Source organism: Diachasma alloeum, unplaced genomic scaffold (assembly GCF_001412515.2).
Source record: "Diachasma alloeum isolate Michigan unplaced genomic scaffold, Dall2.0 Dall_scaffold_00178, whole genome shotgun sequence".
NCBI classification, from domain to species: Eukaryota; Metazoa; Arthropoda; class Insecta; order Hymenoptera; family Braconidae; genus Diachasma; species Diachasma alloeum.
The window spans coordinates 4176995-4202119 of NW_021680344.1; the positions used below are offsets into that span (position 1 = coordinate 4176995).

The 25125-nt window shown below is 37.7% G+C and overlaps 3 protein-coding genes across 4 annotated transcripts in view; 2 read left to right on the forward strand and 1 right to left on the reverse strand.

The window, feature by feature from the left end:
- Positions 1–8262: 8262 nt before the first annotated feature.
- On the forward strand, positions 8263–10648 carry LOC107040319 (D-arabinitol dehydrogenase 1). Its single transcript, XM_015260361.2, has 5 exons — positions 8263–8500; positions 8870–9127; positions 9353–9590; positions 9844–10025; positions 10089–10648. Exons 1-5 carry the CDS (start codon positions 8363–8365, stop codon positions 10293–10295), a joined length of 1023 nt encoding a protein of 340 aa, XP_015115847.1. The 5' UTR covers positions 8263–8362; the 3' UTR covers positions 10296–10648.
- On the reverse strand, positions 10381–14530 carry LOC107040306 (lachesin). Of its 2 annotated transcripts, XM_015260340.1 has the most exons (6): positions 14216–14530; positions 13452–13693; positions 12840–13096; positions 12070–12473; positions 11639–11756; positions 11428–11535 (listed from the first exon to the last, which is right to left on the reverse strand). In XM_015260340.1, exons 1-6 carry the CDS (start codon positions 14256–14258, stop codon positions 11514–11516), a joined length of 1086 nt encoding a protein of 361 aa, XP_015115826.1. In that variant the 5' UTR covers positions 14259–14530; the 3' UTR covers positions 11428–11513. The 2 variants fall into 2 exon arrangements, with proteins under 2 accessions (XP_015115835.1, XP_015115826.1); XM_015260349.2 differs by lacking the exon at positions 11639–11756 and having other exon boundaries at positions 10381–11535.
- A 2690-nt stretch (positions 14531–17220) lies between these two features.
- LOC107039872 (anoctamin-5) overlaps positions 17221–25125 on the forward strand; it is an 11603-nt gene continuing 3698 nt past the window's right edge. The window contains exons 1-6 of the mRNA XM_015259726.1: positions 17221–18158; positions 19566–19965; positions 22053–22221; positions 23129–23411; positions 23482–23633; positions 23959–24204. Of these exons, the coding sequence (XP_015115212.1) occupies positions 17934–18158; positions 19566–19965; positions 22053–22221; positions 23129–23411; positions 23482–23633; positions 23959–24204 (1475 nt within the window). The 5' untranslated portion in view covers positions 17221–17933. The remainder of the gene's footprint in view (positions 18159–19565; positions 19966–22052; positions 22222–23128; positions 23412–23481; positions 23634–23958; positions 24205–25125) is intronic.

The following is a 25125-nucleotide window of genomic DNA, read 5'->3' on the forward strand; positions in this document are numbered from 1 at the left end:
CCGATAATTTCAACAATCAACAGAGAAGACATCATGATTATTAACTGTGAACAGTTAACACATTAATTTTCATCACGCTGTGACGAAAAGTGAACTTTTCGGCACACTAAGGCCTAAAAGTCCAATTTCCGCCACATTGTGATGAAAAATATTGTTTGTAACTCGTGAAAAAATGTTTTTTAACTCCTGGGATTATATCACTCGCCTTCGGCTAGTGATATAAACCTCCCACTCGCCAAAAAACACTTTTTTGCACTCGTTACGAAATATACTATTTCATCACGCTGTGACGAAAAGTGAACTTTTCGGCACACTAAGGCCTAAAAGTCCAATTTCCGCCACATTGTGATGAAAAATATTGTTTGTAACTCGTGAAAAAATGTTTTTTAACTCCTGGGATTATATCACTCGCCTTCGGCTCATGCTGTAAACCCCACACACGTTAAAGACGAAATTGCCCCACACGTGCTGAAATATACTATTTTGCACTCGTTACGAAATGTACTATTTTACGAACGATAAGTAAATTTCCCGCAATTTAACGCCTTCGGTGTTAGCATATTCAAGCGAAGATTAAATCCATCGGATGTCTGAAAATACACCGTCATCAGGCATCCAAGTGTTGTGATTATGCAAAAGGTAAACGCCTGCGTCCGTTGAATATCTAAGCGCGCAAGAGAAACTACACGCCGGATGTCGGTGAATTGGAATCGACGTTTTCCTTCCGATTCACTCATTAATCCCGTGGTATTTCCATTTTCGTCACTTCCTTTGCCTTTTGCTCTGGAGAAATCCGTTGGCTTTTCGGATTGTATTGTATATACGTGCGAGGACGACGAGGGAGAGTGGAAAACCATGCTCTGCTCAATAAATAGGGGTGAGGTGCGGGCCTGCGCGTTGGCTCACCCCCCCCGTGAGTCAAGGGACCCTCAATGAGCCAGCCCTTGCCCATTCGCATCCGCTTCTTGAATAGTATCTCCTTCATTGAGCCCGTCTATCCCCTCCCCTCTCGTCTCCTCGGTTTCACTCGTGAAAATCCAACTTTCTCCATTAATTTTAAGTATAGAATATTGTTCCTCTGTTGACATTAGCGGGTGTTTTATTTATAAAAACGATGCATAGGAATCTATAGTCAAAATTATTTTTGACTTTGAAATCAGTAGTGAAGTGGTAAACCGGTATGAGTCGATTTTGACTATTGGCCAGTTTTCAATAAATATCTCGGAATCTAAGGGAAATAGCGAAATTGTTGTAATTTCCTTTTTTGTAGCTCTCAATTTGCTCTACAAAAAAGGTTATGACAACAATTTTGGTATTTCCCTTAGATTTTGAGATATTCATTGAATACTGGGCAATAGTCAAAATCGACTTATACCGGTTTACCACTTCACTACTGAAATATTTTTATTGTTGGAGGAGATAAACAGAGCTGTTACTCCAATTGAAAGTCTATTTGACATCATAATGCAGACGTTCCTTCAATTTCACTGCAACTTCTTCTTTTTTAACAATTTTTAAGGATATTCAAGTACTTTGGCTATTTTTTCTGCAGTGAAATGCTTTTCTATTTTTGTAGCTCTCATTTCAGCCCGATTTGGCCCCAAGTTTCCGGGGATTCTACAATGATTTTACTATTTAAATTTTGCAGGTCTGAGTTTTAATCTCGATATTGTACGGTTAGAAAACATTTTTCAGTGGCGAAATGTTAAACCGGAAAAAAATTCAGTGGCGAAATGTTAAACCGGTTTAAGTCAACTCATCTCTCTGTTGAGTTTTTGAGGAATATTTCCGAATCTAACGGAGATAGCGAAATTTTCGTAATGACATTTGTTGTAGCTCTCAATCGGGTCTACAAAAAAGGTTATAACAAAAATTTTTCCATCTGTCTTAGATTCCGAGATATTTATTGAAAACTGGTCAATAGTCAAAATTGACTTATACCATTTTACCACTTTGCTACTGAATTGAAAAGTTTACTTTTGAATAAATACTTTATAAACAACGAATTTTTAAAAAAGTGATAATTCTAATAATAAAAATAACATAAAAAATCGCATGTAATATTTTTCATGCAAATTCTCCCCGTTAGAACGCTAGGATAAGGAAAAGGTTCAACGCGTACGTCACGGACAAATGCGAATTGATTCAGGAATTACAGAGAGTAGTGTTGGTTGGTTACAGGATGGCGGGGGGATGAAACAACCAGGACAAGTTGACCCAGTTTGTCATTGCAAGGCCGGTGACGCGCGCGCCAAAGCTAGGGCGACCATTCAACCCAAAGATGCCAGGGTACATCGTAGCAGGGCTCAACGAAAACTAGGGCATCGCCACATCCCCGCGTTGAGCTGAAGGTCCTATTGGACTTTGGAATTTAATTGATGGGGATTAAACACGAAAATGTCGTTATAATTCCGGGTAGACCATTTCATTTTATTCATTATAAGTAAAAAATACGTACAAATCACAATGGTGAATAAAATCATTTTATTCATCACACTGTTGGACAATTAGTCTTGAAATTTCAATTGAAAAAGAACAGCAACAAATGACATGAAATTTTTGTATATTTCTTCACTGAGGAATCAGTTAATTTCTTGAATATTCAGGTTGAAAATTGGGCAAATTCAGGCAAAAACTTTCCTGAATTCTTCATCTATTAAAAATTCAGGTGCATTTGCTATTTAATTTTCCCAATGAGTTTGAAAATTCAAGCGTTCATTGAAATATCAACGATTGCTTAACCCTAGTCTGGTCACCTGACGGGAAAATGCGACTTTAGTTACACCTTCCCGGGAGAGTGCCGCCGTGTTATTTAGGCTCCAGCGTTGCCGAATCCACTCTACACTTCCCGGGCGCGTTTAGTGAGTTTCCAGCAACGTCGCGCAACAGGAAATTTCAGTTAACACGGGAAAAAATTGTTCACCTGTTGGAAATAATTTTTTTTCTCCCAGAATTAAGGACACAATATTGAAAAAAAATACCAGAATTTTCCAGATACTTCAATTGACGAATTCAATTTTTTTCGGTTCACTCGGTTTGATCGCGGTTTACGGGCCTTCTGACGAAAAATTGCATTCATCACACGGTCCAAAAGTATTTTCTGACGAATGTGATTATAGGCCCCGCCTTCGGCTCGGCCTACAAAGCCACATTCGTCAGAGAATACTTCGTGGACCTTGTGATGGAAATAACTATTTCTTGAATTTTCAAGATGAATTCGAAATTTTATGAATATTTGTGGACGTCCGCATGAAAAGGGACCACTTTGTCGATTCTATTTTCCGAGATATTCACGTTTTTCTCTTGCCAACTCCCATTTAAACCCATGTTAAATTATTTTTTCGATCGTCTATATAGCGTCGTCACTCTTTACGCTATCAAGTTCATTTTTGGCTCTAAATTTGCAGAATCAGATCAAGATTATCGGCATATACATAACTCCAATAGTGTCAAAGTGGTCCCTTTCCATGCGAACGTCCACATTTACATTCGAAATTAAATTCAAACTCACAACATTGAGAATTCAGTTGAAGCTGTGACTGAAATTTCAAAAAATTTATAACAGTGCGTTACTAAAAAATGTGTACTGCATTTTATTCACCATTAATAAAAAATAATTGAAAAACACAATGATGAATGAAATGATAATAAAATCCCCGCCGTCTCCTTAATTATTTGATTTCCTGTCTTTTAACTCAGCAGACTTGAAATCCGTGAGAATTTAAATATTTTCTTGGTTCGATATGAATAACCAGGAAGCAACTGTACTGTTCCGCTCTGTTAATTCCCTCGAAGAGCGTATTAATACCCCACTATAACAACTCCGGGGTGCATTTAATTTGGCGAAGGAAGGAAATCTCCACCTGGGAACCCGAAATTCTCACTAAAACGAAAAAATAGTATGGGATGATGCGGAAGATGGAAGTTGGTGGGGCGCGGGGCGTTTATTTCCGTCGCATTTCTCCACACGCTGGCACTTCCGGTGGCGTATCGGTAAGGGTGAAGAATGAACTTTTTATTTCCGGTTGTCCACGGGGTTGTATATAACATTTGACACGTCCAGAGGGACCGGAACTCAAGACCATAGAGATACAATAGAGAAGTTCTCAGTGTGTGACAAACGGCTCTGAGGCACTAGGAGTCATGTTTCCGGACACCTGCCGCGATGGCACATCCCTCGGGAGGATATTGCAACTTCCGGCCTTTTTCTTTCACGGTAATCCCTTATTTTCAATTCTTGGATTTATTCTATTGGAGGAAATTAAATAAACTAAAAAGCAATGTGTGCTATTTTACTATTTTACGTTATTAAACAATTTCGAATAATTGTTTCAATGGAAATAGTGTTATAAACAATATAAGTAATGATAAAATAACGTGATAATTGTAAGTATTTATAATTATTATCGAAATAGGAATAAAAAATACAAGGAAAAAATTCTATTGTTCAACTCGGTTGCTTTTTTGCCGAATATAAACTTGAAAACAAATATCGAAGAGTGATGAATCGAGGGAAATTCCGAGGGGATTCCAGCCTCTTTATTCTATTTGAGAAAATTAAATAAATTGAAAAACAACGCGTGCATTTTACTATTTTACGTTATTAAACAATTTCAATTAATTGTTCCAACGGAAATAGTGATATAAACAATATAATTAATGATAAAATAAAGTGATAATTGTAAGTATTTATAATGATTATCGGAATGGAAATTAAAAACACTAGGAAAAAAATTATATTTTTCAATTCGCGTGCATTTTTGCCGAATATAAACTTGAAAACGAATAGCGAAGAGTGATGAATCGAGGGAAATTCCGAGGGGATTCCGGCCTCTTTATTCTATTCGAGAAAATTAATTAAATTAAAAAACAATGCGTGCTATTTTACTATTTTTATTTTACTATTTTAAGAAACAATTCAATTAATTGTTTCAACGGAAATAGTGATATAAACAATATAATTAATGATAAAATAAAGTGATAATTGTAAGTATTTATAATGATTATCGGAATAGAAATTAAAAACACTAAAAAAAATTGTATTTGTCAATTCGTGTGCATTTTTGCCGAACATAAACTTGAAAACGACTATCGAAGAGTGATGAATCGAGGGAAATTCCGAGGGGATTCCGGCCTCTTTATTCTATTCGAGAAAATTAATTAAATTAAAAAACAATGCGTGCTATTTTACTATTTTTATTTTACTATTTTAAGAAACAATTCAATTAATTGTTTCAACGGAAATAGTGATATAAACAATATAATTAATGATAAAATAAAGTGAGAATTGTAAGTATTTATAATGATTATCGGAATGGAAATTAAAAACACTAGGAAAAAAATTATATTTTTCAATTCGTGTCCATTTTTGCCGAACATAAATTTGAAAACGAATATCGAAGAGTGATGAATCGAGGGAAATTCCGAGGGGATTCCGGCCTCTTTATTCTATTCGAGAAAATTAATTAAATTAAAAAACAATGCGTGCTATTTTACTATTTTTATTTTACTATTTTAAGAAACAATTCAATTAATTGTTTCAACGGAAATAGTGATATAAACAATATAATTAATGATAAAATAAACTGATAATTGTAAGTATTTATAATGATTATCGGAATAGAAATTAAAAACACTAAAAAAAATTATATTTGTCAATTCGTGTGCATTTTTGCCGAACATAAACTTGAAAACGAATATCGAAGAGTGATGAATCGCGTTGAATGTTGGGGGTGTGACGTGTGGAATGAGAAAATGGTCAATGGGGGGGTGGTTTACCGTCCCAATGACCCAGTTCGTTTCCCGAAGGGTTGAATGAACGCACATCTGGTATGACGTCATTGGCGTCCCACTTTCCAGAATTTTCCTGGTGTAGTGCAACCTCAGTGGGTTTGCGCTGTCTCCCCCTCCCATCCACCCCAGCTTTTCCATTTTCTTTTTTATCGGAAGCCCAACCATCTCCTGGCGTACATTCGCTTTTCCTCTGTGACCTGTAGGGGAGGCCGTGCCAACGTCATTTGAAATTCCCCCTCTTGACGACCTGACCCGATCCAAGCAGCCTCGACCTGCATCGAAACCCATGAATGAAATTCACCTGGCGACCTAGCTCGCCGTCATATCTTTCGCGGGGAAATACCTCATTGTTGTTATTTTTAGATACGCGGGGAATTGAGTAAAGTTTTTCCACAACTCAACAGAATGTTATGTCTGTACAAAAGCGAAAGTACAGAGTTAAAAATTATTACCTGAAATTTCAAGTACACGTCTCGCAAATTTTTATTACAATTTAGTTCCACTGAAATTTCACGGAATTTCGCCGTTGGAAATGGAAAATTTTATGGAGAAATCGAACAAAACTATACCATTCAAATTTTTTATTCCAGAAAAATTAATAGAAATGTTTAAAATCCGTTATATCTTTTGCGGGAAAATACCTCATTGTTGTTATTTTTAGATACGCGGAGAATTGAGCAAAGTTTTTCCACAATTCAACAGAATGTTATTTCTGTGCAGAAGCAAAAGTACAGAGTTAAAAATTATTGCCTGAAATTTGAAGTACATGTCTCGCAAATTTTTATTACAATTTAGTGCCACTGAAATTTCACGGAATTTCGCCGTTGGAAATGGAAAATTTTATGGAGAAATCGAACAAAACTATAACGTTCAAATATTTTATTCCACAAAAATTAATAGAAATGTTTAAAATCCGTCATATCTTTCGCGGGGAAATACCTCATTGTTGTTATTTTTACATACGCGGAGAATTGAGTGAAGTTTTTCCACAATTCAACAGAATGTTATTTCTGTGCAGAAGCAAAAGTACAGAGTTAAAAATTATTGCCTGAAATTTGAAGTACACGTCTCGCAAATTTTTATTACAATTTAGTTCCACTGAAATTTCACGGAATTTCGCCGCTGGAAATGAAAAATTTTATGGAGAAATCGAACAAAACTATAACGTTCAAATGTTTTATTCCACAAAAATTAATAGAAATCTTTAAAATTCGGGGGACCCTCTCCTTGAATTTTCAACTAATTGAAAATTCGTTTTCTGCTGCTCAAAAATGTGGAATTTCATTAAATTTCAGTGGAACCTGAAATCCCTTGATTTTTCTCCTCAATAGCATTCCTCGCTCGTGTCCTGTTATTTTTAAACAAAAATGAAAATATCCCTCAGCTCAATTTTCAAAGCATAAACTGGCCCCTCGATTCAGTGAAACACAAAAAACCCGTCAGACTATGCGAAGAGGCGAATTTTTCACGAGAATCTCATTGTCTCAGAATCCCAACAAATCCTCGGTCTATCTTTTCTCCCGCGCTGGGAAACCTTTTTCCCCTGGAACAATGATCAATTTTCCCTGGGTTGAGCGCCGGAACAAGTACAATGCAGCTCAGTGAGAAAAAAATGTAAAAATTTACGGGGGTAAATTTGGTCAGACAATTGCGTTCGTTAACCGGGGTCTCGCTTCGTTCAGTCAACTGACATAGACACCCTGAATGGAGAGGAGAGAATCGAGGGACTAGACGCTGTAGTAAACGCTGACCTCAGGGAGATATTTGAGAGACGCCCACCAGCGGCGAATTTCTGGAGGCTGGAAAAACTACGGGGATGGGATGCATAAATCTTACCCCGGGGGAACAAAGGCCATATCGCATTACAAAGTCTCGGAGTTTCTTTTCCTTTCATGGTCCATAAACACTAAGGGATCCCGTTATTTTGAGGGCTCGCGGGGAGCCGAGGGCTCTGCAATTATTCGAAAGGTTAACGTTTACAATGAAATAGTATTTGTTTACAATAAAAAAAAAAAAATTCGGAATATATCTTCAATTTTTTTCAATAGGAAATGAAAAACAACTCCCGTAATGTTCAGGTGCAATTGAATTAATGAAATGAAACGCAAAAAAATAGGAAAAATTGCACTCTATTAATTTTTCACACGATATATTCCATTGAACATTTATATTGAAAAAATACGCGCCGGCAAAAATCCAAACGTTTTTCTCAGTGTAAAATTTTGATTCCAAAAACTAATGAGAAATCGCTATTTCGCGTTGAAATATTTCTATTACAAGCGATAAATTCACTGTCAATACCAGTGGGATCAAGGTTTATTTTTCAGGAGAACTGACAGTGAGATTAAGTTCTTACATAAAACCCGGAGAAAACAAAATGGCAGAGCGATAGTACATTTGCAATGTATTTTTTTTGTATTTTGGCACACGGCACCAACTGCAGCGTTACAGTGATGGGATAAAGACGAATCAGTTTCTTGCGGCTGCTGCATACACATACGGACCACCGACAATACCGCTCGTCATTGGAATCTGCATAACTAGTTGCATCATCTTAACAAGTGGCATCATGGAATTTTTGAGCTTCGACCCAACAACTAAACAACTAGTCCTCGACAACTGCGCAATTCCAAAGCCCAAAGAGAATGAAGTTTTGATTAAAGTTGCGTTCTCCGGAATTTGTGGAACTGATTTGCACATTTTAGATGTATGTAGGACTCCGTTCCATTAATTTTCAACTGGGAATTGATTAATTGGATCCATTCAGTCGCGAAGTGGTAAATCGGTTTAAGTCGGCTCATCTCCCCGTGAGTTTTTGAGGAATATTTCAGAATCTAAGGGAGATAGCGAAATTTTCGTAATTACATTTGTTGTAGCTCTCAATCGGCTCTATAAAAAAGGTTATAACAAAAATTTTGCTATCTCCCTTAGATTCCGAGATATCCATAGAAAACTGGCCAATAGTCAAAATTGATTTATGCCGTTTTACTTCGCTGCTGCATTGATTGCGTTTGAAGGGAGAGGAAGGAATAGAAAATTATTTGGAAGAAATTTATCGATAAATCACGGTTTTTAGGGGTCTTTTCCAGCCAAGAAAGACGGTCGTTTGACTCTCGGCCACGAGTTCGCGGGCACTATTGAGGCCCTCGGTAGTGCCGTAAAGATATTCAAAATCGGACAAAAAGTTGCGGTCGACCCGAACAGCGGCTGCAACAAGTGCAGCTACTGTCACAATGGGAAGTATCACTTTTGTGAAAATGGAGGGATAAATCATACCATCGGAATCTTCAGAAACGGGGGATGGGCGACTCACGCCGTTGTTCCCGAGACTCAGGTATCAATAATCACTGAAATATACGACTCGCGCGAGACAACCGTTGATCATTCCGTCCCATCCCCATCATCGATTTCCCTAATAATAATGTCCCCTCAAATTGCGGAAAAAAGTCATTAAATGATAATATAAATCAATTTTCGTGCGTCCAAACGGTGGTAATTGCAACCTGTCAGTTTCCACCGCTTCATCGGGATGAAAAATAATCGAAATTGACTTATGAAGGTTCATTTAGTGCCGGAAGGGATCGAGATGCCTCAGGCGGCCCTCACTGAGCCCCTATCCTGTCTGGCGCACGGATGGGACATGATAAATCCTGTGAACGTTGGCTCTACAGTCTTAATCATCGGCTCTGGGATCATAGGACTCCTCTGGGCGTGTCTACTGCACCTTCATGGTCTGAGAAAAAGTGTCTCTATCAGTGAACCTCAGCCCGGAAGACGAGAGGCCGTCAAAAAACTAGGTAATCTCCATTCGAATCCGGTAACGACCTCTCTTCTCCGCATTTCTAATTCAATTTACTTCCTCTCCCGTTTTTTTAATTATATATTTTCATTCCATTTGGAATGAGAAGTAGAGTAATGCATTTGAAGCACTCGGGAATATTTATTTATTTTATGTAATTTATTTATTTCATCTATTTCATTTTTTTTCAGTTTTTCGTAATCATTTTTTAGAATTAATATTGTCCACTAATAATTTTTAAATCCCCACAGATCTTGATTATGACGTCAACAGTCCCGGAGACCTCAAATCGAAAACTTTTGATCTTGCTGTGGACTGCAGTGGATCAGGCCCGGCCATGGAGGCTGCTGTGCCCCTCTTGCGACGCGGGGGGAGACTCTGTGTCTTCGGAGTTGCTAATCCCAATGCTACATTGACTCTTAAGCCATTCGAGGTGCAGATCTAATTTTTTACTGAACGCTTATAAAGGCGTAATTTTATTATTCATTTTTTTCAGATTTATATGAAGGAATTGCAAGTCTTGGGGGTCAATATAAACCCGTTCACCTTTCCCAAGGGCCTTTCACTTGTTCAGGCAATGTCAGACCGCTATCTCTCGCTCGATAAATTGGGAATTCGAGTTTTTAAGCTGTCTGAATACAGGGAAGCCCTGGAAGCCCTGAAAGCAGGGCAGATCAGCAAAGCAATGTTCAAATGTAATTGAATTTACGTGATTGAATGGATTTTGTTGACAATTGGACGACCGATCGTTTTTTTTCATCGAAATGAAGAAAAAATCTTGAAGGGAAATGGGTGATGAATAAAACATTTTTGGAAGAAACTGAGCAATATTTATTATTCAATCGTAGAGTTTGATATTATTGTCTCTTGACAATGAGTGTTGCCTATAAAATTTGAAGAATCGTTTCATTATCTCGTTAAATTATTCAGCATAAATTTTATTAGAAAAAGATGGTCAATAAACCTAGCTGCCTACGGATATTAGTTGAATATCAATATCTCTAGATATGTAATTCTCTTACTATCGAAAATAGTAGATAAATTTTTATCAAATTACAAGAGTAAAATTTTTAAAAACCCTAAATCTCTATGTGAGTGATACAGATATCTGTGCATAGTGCAGAGTATTTCAAGTACCTTGCATTGAAGTGCAAAAAATCCGACTCCGTTAAGTTAATATACAATTCTACAAGCTAATGACGCCTTACAAAACAATACGAATACATATTCGTGATCAAACGAAAAAAGAAGACATCATTTTTAAAATTTCCACAATTCCTCATTATTAACTTCAAACATTAAAAACGATATCTATAATTTTCCCTAATTTCCCCAATTTTTCAAAAATAATTAAAATGATCTTCTTGATTCCCACAATCACAATCTGAAAACAAGAATACATAAAAAAACATATGTATGGAAATATCTATGAAATGAGATTCACAATTTGGTATAAAAGTACAAAAAAACCTTCAGGAGAGTAATAAGATTCGTTGTTGGAGTTATACTCATGTTAAATTAATTTCACTTGTTCTCATTATTTGTTTTGTTCTTGTAACTGATCCCTAGACTCGTGCATTCAGTGAAAATCCCACTGATCAACGTGCACGCAAATATTTTAATGATTATCTAATGCAAGTATTCGATTAATTCACCATTTCGAATAATGGAAATACTTTTTCAGGGGTTTATCGTCAAAGCATTTACCCTTTCTTACGTACAAGCTACCCTCAATCCACTGTATTCGAGTAAAAAAGTATTTAATTCTATTTGAACCTCTGATCTTCGACGTTAATTATAGTAGGAAATTTCAAGTTTAAACTATGGAGTTGTCATTGTTAGCGCCACTAATCCAGTGAGACATGTCATCCACGTAAACAAGGCGTTTCTGTGGCCTCTCGAGCCCAGCAGGCCCCGGTAATTAATATTTGGTATTAATGTTTCTGGAATGAAAAACATTTTGAAATAAAATTCTTTCGTCTAATCTACAGTTTTGTACACTAACTGAAGGGAGTGATAACACTATGTACACGTTGAGATTCTTACCTGACAAATGCTACTGCCATCAAGGCAAGTGCCACCAAGGGTCCTGACGAAACTGGCAATACACCAGTTGCATAATGCGCTTGGCCACAAGCAGGTGGACATACTGGGACTACAGTTTCTGCGGAAATAAAACGAGGATCTCTAATACATGCGAACTACAAACTGAGGATATCAGGAATGTTCATCCATTTGAACTGAAAATTAGTGGGAGTGTAGCAAAATAAATTTACATTTGTCATTTTCATCAGCGAAAAACATAATTTTGCTAGATAAACATTCCCAATTGGTCTAAATAAATCAATGAAAAACAAATAATGCATTCATCAATGGAATAACGTCACTACAATGCTATTTGCCATTTTTCCACAGACATTTGAACATTTAATAGGCCAACGTGACATTTTCAATGCGAATAACAATCGATCCCTTACCGAACAGATTGACCCTCGTCTCGGCAGATCCCAGTTTGTTAACTGCTCTGCAGACATACTCTCCGTACTGTCGTTTCTCGATCGTGATGATGCGAATTGTTGTGTCAGTGTACTCGTCAGCATTGGCAAAGTGCGAGATACTGTAATGCTGATTATTCGACAGCACCACGTCGTCCTTCAGCCAGGTAATTGCTGGGGGTGGGTATGCCTCAACGTGACACTCAAGATCCATGTCGTACTGGAGTGCTTGACCCAGGTGAGGACGTCGGGCTGTTATCACAGGGGCAAATTCAACTTCAACGTTTATGTTTCTGCGGTCAGCTTTACCAACTTTATTCTCAGCTACGCAGTAGTAGGTACCACGGTCTTCCTTGGTGATTGATGTTATCTTCAGGAAATTTCCTCTGTTGATATTCATAATTTTCGTTAATTCATTTGGAATTACAAAAGCCCCCATGCATTTACCCCTTTGTTATCAATAATAATTTTTTCTACTTCGTCACTAATTGAAGGAAAATTAATGAAGCAGTTCATTTCATTTTTATTTTGTTACATAAAATAAAGATTATCTCGTATTAGATATCTTTTACGTTCTTGATATTCTCTTTCGTATTTAGACTCCACGATTATTCGATCTATCTCGCACGAAGCCAAATGTCAAATACGATGACCCAATTCTCAGAGTAAACCACGTCATCGGAAACAACGTAATTCAGAATGAGAAATAGAAAACATTTCTTTCAAAAATTTCGTTGGGAATATTTTTTCACCTGTAAATTGACCCCCCAGTAGGCAGAATAGCCCTGTTCTCCCTGATCCACGAAATTCTTGGAGTTGGATAGCCCCCAGCGAAGCAAGATAGCTCAACTGGCTCGGTTTCACTCACAACAACTGCTCTAGTCGAGTTATCACTGATGTAAGGTGGACGACGCACTTGGAGCTCCACTTGGGCTGATACTTTTGATGCTAGGGAGGTGTTTATTTCACACCGGTATATTGCAGCGTCGATTTCTTGAATATCTTTTATCTGCATAAAACAAAGAGATTATTCCAATTATTTTTACAAACATTTCATTTTCTTTGAGAAATTAAAGTCTTATGTTGTAAATAAACAACTGAAGACATGAAATTCCGGGAAAAATAAATCAAAACAAATGAACTTTATGAATTTTCAAAATTATGGGTGAGTTCCATGGCCCATGAGTCACCAATATTATTCGTTAACCACTGGAAACCCATAGCGATTATTTAATTGTCTGACAACCAATGAATGAAGTGACTCAATATTCAATTAATCAGTAATTCTGAATCAAGATTGATGAATTCATGTAAAATTTCACAACATTGGTGGCGTTATCGGGAAATACATTAGTCATTCGTACCTGGAGGGTAAACGTGGAGGTTGCTTCGTCATAACGCAGTGCAAAGCGACTCTCCTTGATAATTAAAGTCGTCCTAGACGACAAGGTAACAGGGTCTCCATTGCCACTAGACTTCACCCAGACAACAGAATAGTCCTGTACATATTGAACTGAGCAGTGTAGCTCTACCGTTCCTCCAATATCTTTTATTTGCTCTTGCGATATGTAAGATATCGTGGGAGTTCTCTGAGCATAAACTGTGACTGAAAAGAGTAAAATTATTCTTATTTTTCGATGTGTTGGAAAATTGGGGAAAAATACTCCTGAATTTAAATAATCATAAGTTCTGCCCAGAATTTAAAAAATTAAATAAATTAAACATAAATTGCAATATTTTTATGAATTTTTTACTAGACTAGAATGTTTATAAGTTGGAAGAGGCTTCAATCTTCAATATCTTCTCGCCAAAGGGCACGATATGGGTAAATAAAATTTAATTGTAAAGCCGCAGACAATATCTTAAGAATGAACACAAAATTGAGAAATTTCATTTTGTTTGCCCAATGAAATTCAGGGGTAATTATCGACCCATTTCGCTCACCCTCCCCCTTTAAGGGTCTATTGAAATTTTAAGGTTATGAATTCAATAACTCGAGTTCGATTGTTAAATTATGATTTGCGGTGAGTAATCAATGAGTAAACACCATGACTCATAAATTAATTGAGCAATTCAACCCAACTTGAGCAGTTTAAAATATTTTTAAGTCTAGTTTTTCGATATTTACCTATTTGCAGTGCAACGACAACAATGACAAATCTCCCGATCATCTTGACACACCTTAAGTGAATCAAACAACGCCCAAAAAACTTATTTCACTGTTGTTCACTCAATATTTCTACCTCTTATGTTTTTATAATCAACTCCAGGTGTCTGACTGCTGTCAAGCAAACGTTTTGTTTATCATCAGGTCTCTTCTTTGGATTTTTTGGTAAAAATGCACTGAGAAGTTGAGAATTATTTTTGAATTATGATAATGAGAATGTAGTAAATGAACTTGTTAAAAAAACGAGGCGTGTATGCTCGATATCTTCACAGGTGTTTGTGGTAAAATGGGGGGGGGGATTGTTGANGGGGGGGGGGGATTGTTGAATCACCAATAAATATGGCTGAGGCAGACGCTACACACCCAAGTAGTAGTTCTGAGTGCGATTTATCTGCAAACTATCTGTATCTGGGTAACTTGTAGATAATGCAAAAAAGGCGCCAGTTGATACTGACAGCTACCACATGTTATCTAGAAGACGACTTTCAGTGGATATCGATTCGACATGACTAGTGATTGACTAAAAGTTATCAATTACGATGTGTTGTCTAGATATNCTATCTGTATCTGGGTAACTTGTAGATAATGCAAAAAAGGCGCCAGTTTGATAACTGACAGCTACCACATGTTATCTAGAAGACGACTTTCAGTGGATATCGATTCGACATGACTAGTGATTGACTAAAAGTTATCAATTACGATGTGTTGTCTAGATATCGTTTTCCTGGCATCGAAAAGATACCAATTGTATGTTGAGTTTTCGATACATCAGCAGAGCGACCCAAGTAGCAACCTTGCGAAAAATATCTGAAGTTCAAGGGCTGACATTTTGTTATCTCATTGTAACTGACGCAGGGTTAACAATTTGGGTGTCTGTGCAGATAATATGTAGATATACTTTTTGGAATACGGCGGGGTAACTTTCAGGCATGTCTAGCAGATAACCGCTATCTTTTAAAAAGTACCTGAATGTCATCTTTCAGATAAATTTGTTCTACTGGGACAGCTAGTCAACCGAGAGAGTGAGAAAAATACTCCTGCAGTACTTCCGATTGTTGAATTTGAAATGTCTTCGGAAAATAAAAATTGAAAATTACCTATTTTTGAGCAACAGCAGTGATGAAAATGTGCAGAAATTTTAGCCAAAAATTTTGTCATTTTTTTAATTTTCATTTTAGGAAGGGAAAGACCATTAATAAATTGATCATTCGCTTCAAAGCTGAAATAGAACTTTTTCGATATACTGTCATAATCGATTCTGCCATTGATTAATTAATGTGAATTAGCAATTAGTAATCAGTAGTAAAGTGGTAAACAGAGATAAGTCGACTTATCTCCCAGTTGAGTTTTTGAGGAATATTTCTGAATCTAAGGGAGATAGCGAAATTTTCGTCATTACACTTATTGTAGTACTCAATCTGCTCCACAAAAAAGGTTATAACAAAAATTTCGCTATCTCCCTTAGATTCCGAGATATTGATTGTAAACTGGTCAATAGTCAAAATTGACTCATCTCCTTTTACCACTTCGCTACTGAATTATTTTATTAGTCGTAAAAATTTGTATTCTCACACGTGAAAAATCCATTTCCAATTAAAAATACATTTCAACCCAATGAAAAATTCCCATCCTTCCTAATGATACCCCGAAATAATCCTCTCAGTCTACTTTTAGATCTCTCGATCGCTGGATCGGAATAGGTGCATCGAAGGGGAGCAAGGGTAACATCACAAGAGCAAATGTCACAGGCAATTTCCTAAATGGATCAAGCATGATGAAGCTAGAAGTACAAAAAAATCCAATTGTCTAAATATAAAAACGGTCAATGAAAGTGAAGGATCGATAATTGTAAATAATTTATCATCACGGGAGGGCGAAGCCACTGCGTCACCCCAGAGGCGACCAACTTGACTATCTTCCTCCCAAATTCCCTGTCCACTCGTTGTATTTGCATTTCAACAACAATATTGTCAATTAATGAAGAACAATGGCCGGTGTCAATTACCGCTGATGCAATTAAATTCACTTCCTCCAGTAGTTACTTTATTGGTCACTTGGCGATTCTCTCGGCCATCGAGTCGAATCTTAATGAGTCCCGTTACCTGTCGCGTATGGACTCGAAGGAAAAATTGAAAAGCTCGATGTAATTCTGTTCACCATAACAAAATAAAGAATTAATGACCGATAAAAAAATTAAATAGAATAAAGAAAGGAATTGTGACGTATATTGAGAGAAAGTATCGTGAGGATCGATTGATTAAATGAAGTGAGCAATTTTATTACCGAAATTCCTCCCAAATTCCCTGTCCACTCGTTGTATTCGCATTTCAACAACAATATTGTCAATTAATGAAGAACAATGGCCGGTGTCAATTACCGCTGATGCAATTAAATTCACTTCCTCCAGTAGTTACTTTATTGGTCACTTGGCGATTCTCTCGGCCATCGAGTCGAATCTTAATGAGTCCCGTTACCTGTCGCGTATGGACTCGAAGGAAAAATTGAAAAGCTCGATGCAATTCTGTTCACCAAAACAAAATAAAGACCTAATGACTGATAAAAAAATAAAATAGAGAGAATAAAGAAAGGAATTGTGAAGTATATTGAGAGTATCGTGAGGAAAGTATCGTGAGGATCGATTAATTAAATGAACTGAGCATGTTTATTAGCAAATAAATAATTCACGGAGCAACTGCATTGGTCTATTAAACATATTCTCCATTTTTATGGTAAAAGTGGATGAAATAAGCCAAGCCGTGTTGTTATTCAGTAACCATAGCAATTTGTTAAAGCCCACGGGGAGCTTTCGACGATACAAGACAATACGATAAAGCGAGAGGGAGGATAGAAGCCCGCGATGTTTGACTACCGTGTGTGGCACGTACGATATACGTCCTATTGTCGTTTCGATTGTCAACATTACCTTTGCGGAGAGACCGATGAATTGTCCAGTCGTATGGCAACGACACGACGAGAACGTCTTAAATTCGTGTTTTTGGTTCTCGTACAAGTGGCACTCGCAAATTTCAAAAATTCCCAATCGACGTAAATTTAGTTGCGATGAATTGTTCGATAGGGGCACTTCACGGTGTGAGGACTGAATATTTCAATCGACTGTTTCAACGAAAATGAAGGGATTCGATTTTAGAATCAGTGTCTGCAATAATCGGGGCGTTTGATTGATTGATCGTTCGAGGTGTTTCAACCTTCTGCAGTGTAACCTTGAGCACCTGCGAACATTTTGATTGGCACAAAAGTCGGTGCATACGTATGAAACATTGAGGAAGACAATGCCGCTGTCTATTTTAATGTCATCGCTCAGTTAGAGCCCCTATTGGCAGTTTATTGGATTCCTCCGGGGAAAATAAACCCACCGCTTGTCAAGTGACATTTCGAGTGAACACAAAGGAGAATCACCGGAACTTTTGTTAACGGAATAATTACGACGAATGGAAAATTCTACTGTTTAATGCATTGCGGGGGATAATAGAGTCGGGAAAGTTCAAGTGAAAAAGGGAAGAATCAAGGTCGTGGGAAGAGCCGCTCAGTCTTATACCTCATTGGCTTATTTTTTCATAAATAATTTAGAATTGTGGGGGAAAGGGGAGCATCTGCTCCCACGTAATAGCACTCGATTCTTCATTTTTTCTTTTACCTCTTGGTTATACACCGCTGATCGATGTCGATTACACACGACGAAGGATTCGACGAGAGTGTCGTCGCGAGGGAGGACAACGTCCTTCGCTTGCAGTTGGCGTTACCGGTTATACGTAATGAGTCACTGCTACCACCGTCACCCGGGCACCTACCTGGATGCAGTCCAAGTTACTTCACGTGCAGTTCACCGTTTCCATTTAAAGAGAATATCGTCGATGACACGCTCCTGCAGGAGAACGAGATACAGGTATTTGTGAACGGTTATTCACACGGAGAGAAATATTCAATAAAAATTAGGGGACATTGGGGTAAAATGGACACTTGAGTTTTTTTAAATATTAGTGACGGGTTGAAATGTTGATGAAATTTGATCGTTTCGTTTTCAATACAAAGAACAATTCTTTCCCTTTGTAATGAGCCTAAACTGAGCTCTATTGATACATTTGTTTGTGAGCTATGAATATTAGTGACGGGTTGAAATGTTGATGAAATTTAATCGTTTTGATTTCAATACAAAGAGCAATTCTTTCCCTTTGTAATGAGCCTAAACTGAGCTCTATTGATACATTTGTTTGTGAGCTATGAATATTAGTGACGGGTTGAAATGTTGATGAAATTTAATCGTTTTGATTTCAATACAAAGAGCAATTCTTTCCCTTTGTAATGAGCCTAAACTGAGCTCTATTGATACATTTATTTCTGAGCTATGAATAATTTAGAAATATTCAATAAAAATTAGGGGAGATTGGGGTAAAATGGACACTTTTGACTTTTTTTAAAAATTAGTGACGGGTTGAAATGTTGATGAAATTTAATCGTTTTATTTTCAATACAAAGAGCAATTCTTTCCCTTTGTAATGAGCCTAAACTGAGCTCTATTGATACATTTGTTTCTGAGCTATGAATAATTTTTAAAAAGTCTAAAGCGTCCATTTTACCCTACCCTCCCCTTCGGGTCTTTTTCGTAATTCCGGAGCGAAATGTGGTTTTAGGGAATTTGACGGAACTGTCACGGAATTTTTCAGGAGCGTTCCGTAATTTTTTTCTGAATCTCCTGTAAACAATTACGAGACCGTCACTTAAATTTTCTGAGTCGATTCCGTAATCGGTGAGCGAATTGAGTTCCGTAATTTTTACTGGACATTTCTCTCCGTGCACAGCTGGGCACTACATTTTTTCCTTTGCAATTTGTATTTTTAACTGTAGACTCTTCTAGTGCAACCAATTTTTCTCCATCAGTAGATGAATTCAGTAGCGAACTGGTGAAACGGTTTAAGTCGGCTTATCTCCCAGTTGAGTTTTTGAGGAATATTTCCGAATCTAAGGCAGATAGCGAAATTTTCGTAATCACATTTGTTATAGCACTCAATCCGCTCTACAAAAAAGGTTATAAGAACAATTTTGCTATCTCCCTTAGATTCCGAGATATTCATTGAAATTTTCATAATCCCGAAAAATTGCAGAATTTGAAGAAATTTAGCAGTCACTATTTTTTTTTCAAATCGTAAAAATGACTGGCGTGTTGCCACCGTTGTTGGCATTTCGCAGAAAAAAATCGAATAAATTCATTCAGATGGTGACAGTATTTTAAAAAAAAAATTTTAACGAATTATCATGAATTATTGAAACAAAATTTTGTTTCCTCGAAATTAAGCAAAAGCACAGTCGTCGGGTAAGCACGAGTTTCCTCCCCCGAATTATCGAGCCAACGAGCCCATCGAAATCCCAATTAAGTGACTTGGTACGTTCGATCGAAACACCTGACGTCTCGCTGGCATCGACTTCCGGCTCTCGGGGTAGCACTCCGCGTCGATCATCCACTGAGGACGACGTAGTTGTAGGCCCACTCCGAGACGAAATGCCTCTGGATGTGGCGAAACTCGAGGCTGGACTGGAGGCTGCGAATATAGTGGGGCGAGAACTTTTGTACCAACCGGAGAAGAATGGATTGAGGCGGGCGGATGATAAGGGGGCGAGTCCGAGGCCCAAGAAGACTTCCGCAGCGTCAATTTTTCCGGTTGCGGCCGGACTCGTCGCCGTTCGAGACGCATTCGGTGAGTCCTTGCGGATTACGATGCAGTGATAATTTAAAGCAATTATTTCAGTAGCGAAGTGGTAAAACGGTTCAAGTCGACTTATCTCTTTGTTGAGTTTTTAAAGAATATCTCCGAATCTAAAGGAGATAATGAAATTCTCGTAATCACCTTTTCTCTGGAGCAAATTGAGTGCTACAAGAAAGGTCTCAACAAAAATTTAGCTATCTCCCTTAGATTCCGAGATATTCACTAAAAACTGACCAATTGTCAAAATCGACTTGAACCGCTTTACCACTTCGCTACTGATTTACTTCACGGATAATTTTTTTTAGAAAAATTCTAGTACGAGTGGGGGAGGGTGGGGTAAAACGGACACTTTAGACTTTTTTTTAATTATTCGTAACTCAGAAACAAATTGATCAATTGAGCTCAGTTGAGGCTCGTCACAAAGGGAAAGATTGTTCTTTGTATTGAAAAAAAAATATTAAATTTTATCAACATCTCAACCCCTCATTAACATTTAAAAAAAAGTCAAAAGTGTCCGTTTTACCCCAACCTCCCCTACTAGAAAAAATCACAATCCACCGGGTGTGAAAATTTCTAGTGCTGTTAAGGTAAAATTTCTTGGTATTTCTGGTCAAATTTTTGGGGATTTTTGTTAAATTTTCACAGAAATACGGGGAGAACTTACGTTTTCCCCAATAAAATTTCTAGTGTCGGCACTGGAATTTTTTCCTGGCCGTCACTTTGCGCCTCTTTTCCTGTGCTAGCACTAGAATTTTTCTAAAAAAATTCTCTCCGTGTATTAAAGTAAACCCTTTCTTCCGTATTCTTCGTCAACTGGGATTTTTTAATCAACAGATTTCATTATCCCCGTCAATATTAAATATCGATTTCCACCAATTCGTCAGTTGAAATTGTAATTTTATTTCTTTAAAAACGTTCTGACAGTTCATCAAATTGAAAGGCTCCTCCCTCGCTTTCCGTGCAGAATGGTGTTGCGCGATAATGTACGCTAGTCACGCAACATGTCCTTTTTTCCAGTCATCCCTAAACTCGATTGTGAATAAAAAATCATGCCAATTGCATCCGCACGCATGTCAGTAGCACGGCGGCAGCAATAATCCTTCTTTGTTGTAAAAACCACAAGTTAAATTGCGTAATGGGTAGATGCAGAAGCATCCCCATCATTACATCGATTTCCGGTAAATAGAGAATTAAAATATGGGGAATAAATAGAGAGGGAGTGTCTTCGAACTGTTTGCATTTGAACGACTGGCTCAGGTGATGGTTTCACTGTCGCAACGTTTACCCTTTAGTAATGTACCAACGAGGACAAACATTTTTTATTTTAATTACCTCTGATTTACGCATTCATAACGCTTTTTTCACATTTTCGTTCATCATTATTCAATGCATTGAATAATACAAACGCAGATGTTTTTCAAATTATTCACTGAAGTTAAGGAGAGACTACTGTGAGTTTTAAAAGTCGTGGGTTATTGGACTGAGACCCTTCATACGTTGAAGATTGATTATATAGATCTGACAACGAATAATTAGTACAAAAAAAAAATTTTTTCATTGTTCGTTTCCCCGAAAACGCTTAAAATGCTAAAAACAGTCCAGGGCCTCCAATTTTTTAGCTACGAATGATTTTTTTTTCAAAATTTTCGGAAAAATATGTGGAATAACAATTACGAGCTATTTTTTTTTTAAATTCACCTCTTACATGGCTAAATTTGCTTTTTTTGTATTTTTTTACACAAATAGTGAATTTTTTCATACGAAAAAAAAAACGAAACCAGCTGTGTAGAAGTCGAATTCCAAAAAACTGGCTCATAATTGTTGTTCCACACATTTCTTTTGTAGCTCAAAAATTGGAGGCCCTGGACTGCTTTTAGCATTTTAAGAGTTTTCGGACAAACGAACAATAAAAAACTTTTTTTTGCACTAATTACTCGTTTTCAGATCTATATAATCGATCTTCAACGTATGAAAAGTCTCACTCCAATAACCCACAACTTTTAAAACTCACAGTAGTCCCCCTTTAAAAATGTGAGGGGAATTTCATTGAAATAGTATTTTCCTTGCTCCTTACTCAGGTCCAAAATTAACCCCGGCGATATCGGCCGCGAACTCTCTTCCTGAGAGTCCATCGCCTGAAGAAGACACATTCAACCCTGAGGATCCGTCAAAACCGCCGAATAAACAGAATGGAGTTGCTGGGGATGGAGGCGACAGTGAAAGTGACCCCGAGACACTCTTCTTCAGGTGAAAGCTCTCATTTGAAAATCACGTGCATCATTTCAGTAGCGAAGCGGTAAACCGGGTTAAGTCGATTTTGACTATTGGCCAGTTTTTGACGAATATCTGGGAATCTAAAAGAGATAGAAAAATTTTTGTCATGACCTTTTTTGTAGAGCCAACTGAGGGTTATAAAAAAGGTAATGAGCAAAATTTGTCTATCTCTCTTAGATTCCGAGATATTTGTCAAAAAATGGCCAAAAGTCAAAATCGACTTAAACCGGTTTACCGCTGCGCTACTGATTTATTTGTTCAAATGATTGAAGGAAGCGGGAAACGTAAATCAACACGCACGAGACACAATCTATGTCACTTTTATCTGCCACAATTAGATGAGTTGCGAGAATGAGTCGCGTGTATTTTTTTTGTCACGCGATTTTTCGACAATGTTGTCACATTATTGTGACTATTATAATCTAGATGAACGTGTTCCATCGAAAAATGCGTGATTCTCCAGCGTATTTGTTTAATTGCGCTAAAAATACCACTCTGGAGAAATTATTTATTCCACGTCAAGTGGTAATGAATGGAATATTTTTGGACACTCGATGGCATGATGAGAAGACCCGCAATCAAGCTAATCCTGGGGGAATAAACGAATCGGAACTCCTGATTCCTGACCTTTCTCGTCCCGAAATAGATGACGAGAAAAACTAATAACGAAAGAGTGAATTTTAAAGACACGAGTGATTAATAATTGAGGTAATCAGGTGGTTTTCCACAAACTGGAACGAGGGCAATGTGGGGGCGATCTGTAAAAAGCTAGTGCACCACTATAAATTCATCTGTCAATAATCCATGCACCACCGCTAGAACTCATGGATTTCATCAGCTAATCTTTTCTCATTTCTTTCTTTCTAACAATTACCCTCAGGGACGGGCGAAGGCGTATTGACATGGTTCTGGTTTACCAGGAGGAGACAGAGGGAGTAATGACGGAAATTGAATCCAAACGAAGGGAGCAGAGGAGAATTTTCCAAGAGAATTTGCTCAAGGAGGGCCTGCAAATGGAACTAGAGCCCAAGGAGAATTCCTTCGATGGAAAAACATTCTTCCTGAAGATTCACATACCCTGGAAAATTAAAGTGCAATACGCTGAAGTTATGAACCTCAAACTATTGACTAAAAGATTCATAACAATCAGTGTTAAGGCGTGGGTAAGGAATATGTCATGAAAATTGACAAAAAGTTGTGGAAATTGTGAATTGCATGTTACTTTTATTGAAGGGGGACGATGGGACCAAAATAAAGAAGAAATTTTGGGAGAAGTGGACGAGCTTGGTGAACTTCCTCCAGAAATTTCACATGTGGGACACGAGCCTCTACCCGGAAGAGCCCAACTTCTACGCGACTCACGATTCCGGCGACAGGGAGGAAAGGTATTAGGAGAGTCAAATACTATAAATAAATAAAGGAGAGCCGCCGAATTATCGGTGGTTCGTTGATCCCATTTACACGTGATTCAACAGCAGTCTGAAGGCTAAAATTAATGTGTAGAATTTATTTGAAGACCTCAATAGTGACCTCTACCCTCTATAGACACTTGTGAATAATCCAGCGACGTTTTTCATTCATTTATAAATACGAGTGCTTTTGGTGCAGACAGAAGGGACGGTTTCTCAACGATTGTGCACTAATCTATGAATACTGCACATCACTTGTGTGCCTCATCGATTAACTACAGTGCCCCTTTTTGCCCCCCAGATTCCTCGTAAAGGACAGGGAGACGGCGTATACACCGGCCCAAAGGTCGCTAATCGTTTATCAGATTTTAATGCGCGCCAGGTACGACGAGACCCACGAAAAAGCGGGAATCAGACGATTAATTGCTGATGGATCTTATCTGGACTGTTTTTGCCTCCACGAGGGGCCCTACAATCGGCCTGGGCCCGATGGCGTCCCCCTTGATCGCCATTTACTCTACTTGATTTGGGCGCGACCCTCTCAGTGGTAAGGGTTTTAAAAATAGAAAAAAACTCTGAAATATTCAAATCCAATCGATTACGCGACTTCTGAACAGTTGTAAAATAACATTGTCTATGAAGGGTACTTGAAGTGCTTGTTTTTGCGGTAATCGCTATTGATTTCTCACTGCACTGCCAGCATGTATTGAATTTCTGTTGAACTTCCTACTTGTTTACTTGGTCGATTCAGTGAACAAATTCCGGAGCTTATCTGCGTGTTTTTTTTCAGTAGAAATGTTAGAGAAAAAATATAATGATGACGGTAAAGAAGGGAATTCATATAGCGTTCCACATCCTTTTGAAGTCGTAGGAAATGATTGGACGGACTTCGGATGAGGTAGGAGGGAATCGGCATTATTCTGAATAAGAATAACCAGAAAATCAGTAGTCAAACGGTTCGACCAGTTGTCAAACGGTTTAAGTCGATTTTGACTACTCGTGAGATTTCAATGATTATTTTTTTCTCTCAGAATTCAGTAGTGAAGCGGTAAACCGAGTTAAGTCGATTTTGACTATTAGCCAGTTTTTGCTGAATATCTCGGAATCTAAGAGAGATAGCAAAATTTTTCTCATGACTTTTTTTATAACGCTCTATTAGCTCTACAAAAAAGGTCATGACAAAAATCTTTCTATCTCTTTTAGATTCCGAGATATTCGTCAAAAACTAGCCAATAGTAAAAAACGACTTAACCCGGTTTACCGCTTCGCTACTGAGAATCGTTTGCGGTTGTTTAGTTCGTTGGCATGACAGCGGGGAATATCCGAAAAATATCCGAAATAATACCCTAGTAGTAGCCCCAAATGCAACGATTCTATTGGTTGTAATTCAGTAGCGAAGCGGTAAACCGGGTTAAGTCGTTTTTTACTATTGGCTAGTTTTTGACGAATATCTCGGAATCTAAAAGAG

What these genes read in the sequence shown, in the direction of transcription:
- LOC107040306 (XM_015260340.1), bottom strand. Translation starts at nt 14,258, where the DNA reads ATGATCGGGAGATTTGTCATTGTTGTCGTTGCACTGCAAATAG. An exon ending in GACGAGGGTCAATCTGTTCG is followed by an intron (nt 11,757 to 12,069) that starts GTAAGGGATCGA and finishes TTATTTCCGCAG; the next exon opens with AAACTGTAGTCCCAGTATGT. An exon ending in ATGGCAGTAGCATTTGTCAG is followed by an intron (nt 11,536 to 11,638) that starts GTAAGAATCTCA and finishes TTTTCATTCCAG; the next exon opens with AAACATTAATACCAAATATT.
- LOC107040319 (XM_015260361.2), top strand. Translation starts at nt 8,363, where the DNA reads ATGGAATTTTTGAGCTTCGACCCAACAACTAAACAACTAGTCCTCGAC. An exon ending in CTGATTTGCACATTTTAGAT is followed by an intron (nt 8,501 to 8,869) that starts GTATGTAGGACT and finishes CACGGTTTTTAG; the next exon opens with GGGTCTTTTCCAGCCAAGAA. An exon ending in CCGTTGTTCCCGAGACTCAG is followed by an intron (nt 9,128 to 9,352) that starts GTATCAATAATC and finishes TGACTTATGAAG; the next exon opens with GTTCATTTAGTGCCGGAAGG.